Source organism: Lagopus leucura, unplaced genomic scaffold, assembly GCF_019238085.1.
Source record: "Lagopus leucura isolate 7727_CA_CO unplaced genomic scaffold, USGS_WTPT01 27951-0_obj-0_obj, whole genome shotgun sequence".
In the NCBI taxonomy this organism is placed as follows: Eukaryota; Metazoa; Chordata; class Aves; order Galliformes; family Phasianidae; genus Lagopus; species Lagopus leucura.
In genome coordinates this window covers 644-1,276 of record NW_024964508.1, presented here as the reverse complement: position 1 = coordinate 1,276, position 633 = coordinate 644, and the positions used below count along the sequence as shown (strand labels likewise).

The 633-nt window shown below is 59.4% G+C and overlaps 1 protein-coding gene across 1 annotated transcript in view; it reads right to left on the bottom strand.

The window, feature by feature from the left end:
• Positions 1 to 58: 58 nt before the first annotated feature.
• LOC122191747 (cell wall protein SED1-like) overlaps positions 59 to 633 on the bottom strand; it is a gene marked incomplete at its 3' end in the record, with an annotated part of 1,091 nt that continues 516 nt past the window's right edge. Inside the window, exon 2 of the mRNA XM_042892138.1 lies at positions 59 to 598. Within this exon, the coding sequence (XP_042748072.1) occupies positions 59 to 598 (540 nt within the window). The remainder of the gene's footprint in view (positions 599 to 633) is intronic.

Genomic DNA, 633 nt, shown 5'->3' with positions numbered 1-633 from the left:
TAGGAAGACCCCAATCCCACCCCATGAAGACCCCAAAATGTCCCCAAAAGCCCCCCACCCGTGGTTGTGGGGACGGCGGTGCCTCCGGTCCTTCTGGTGCTCCGGGTGGTGACAGACGTCCTCCTCGTGGCGGTGGGGACAACGGTGGTGACATCGGTGGTGGCATCCGTGGTGCCATTGGTGGTGACAACAGTGGTGACAGCTGTGGTGACATCAGTGGTGACATCCATGGTGCCATTGGTGGTGACACCCGTGGGGACATCAGTGGTGACATCTGTGGTGCCATTGGTGGTGATGGTGGTGGTGACACCCGTGGTGCCATTGATGGTGACAACAGTGGTGACACCCGTGGTGACATCTGTGGTGCCATTGGTGGTGACATCTGTGGGGACAGCTGTGGTGATATCAGTGGTGACATCTGTGGTGACACCCATGGTGCCATTGGTGGTGACGTTGGTGGTGACAACAGTGGTGCCATTGGTGGCAACAGCGGTGGTGACACCCATGGTGACACCCGTGGTGCCATTGGTGGTGACAACAGTGGTGACACCCGTGGTGACATCCGTGGTGCCATCTGTGGCGCCATTGGTGGTGACATCTGTGGTGCCACCCCTGGTGCCATCGGTGGTGATG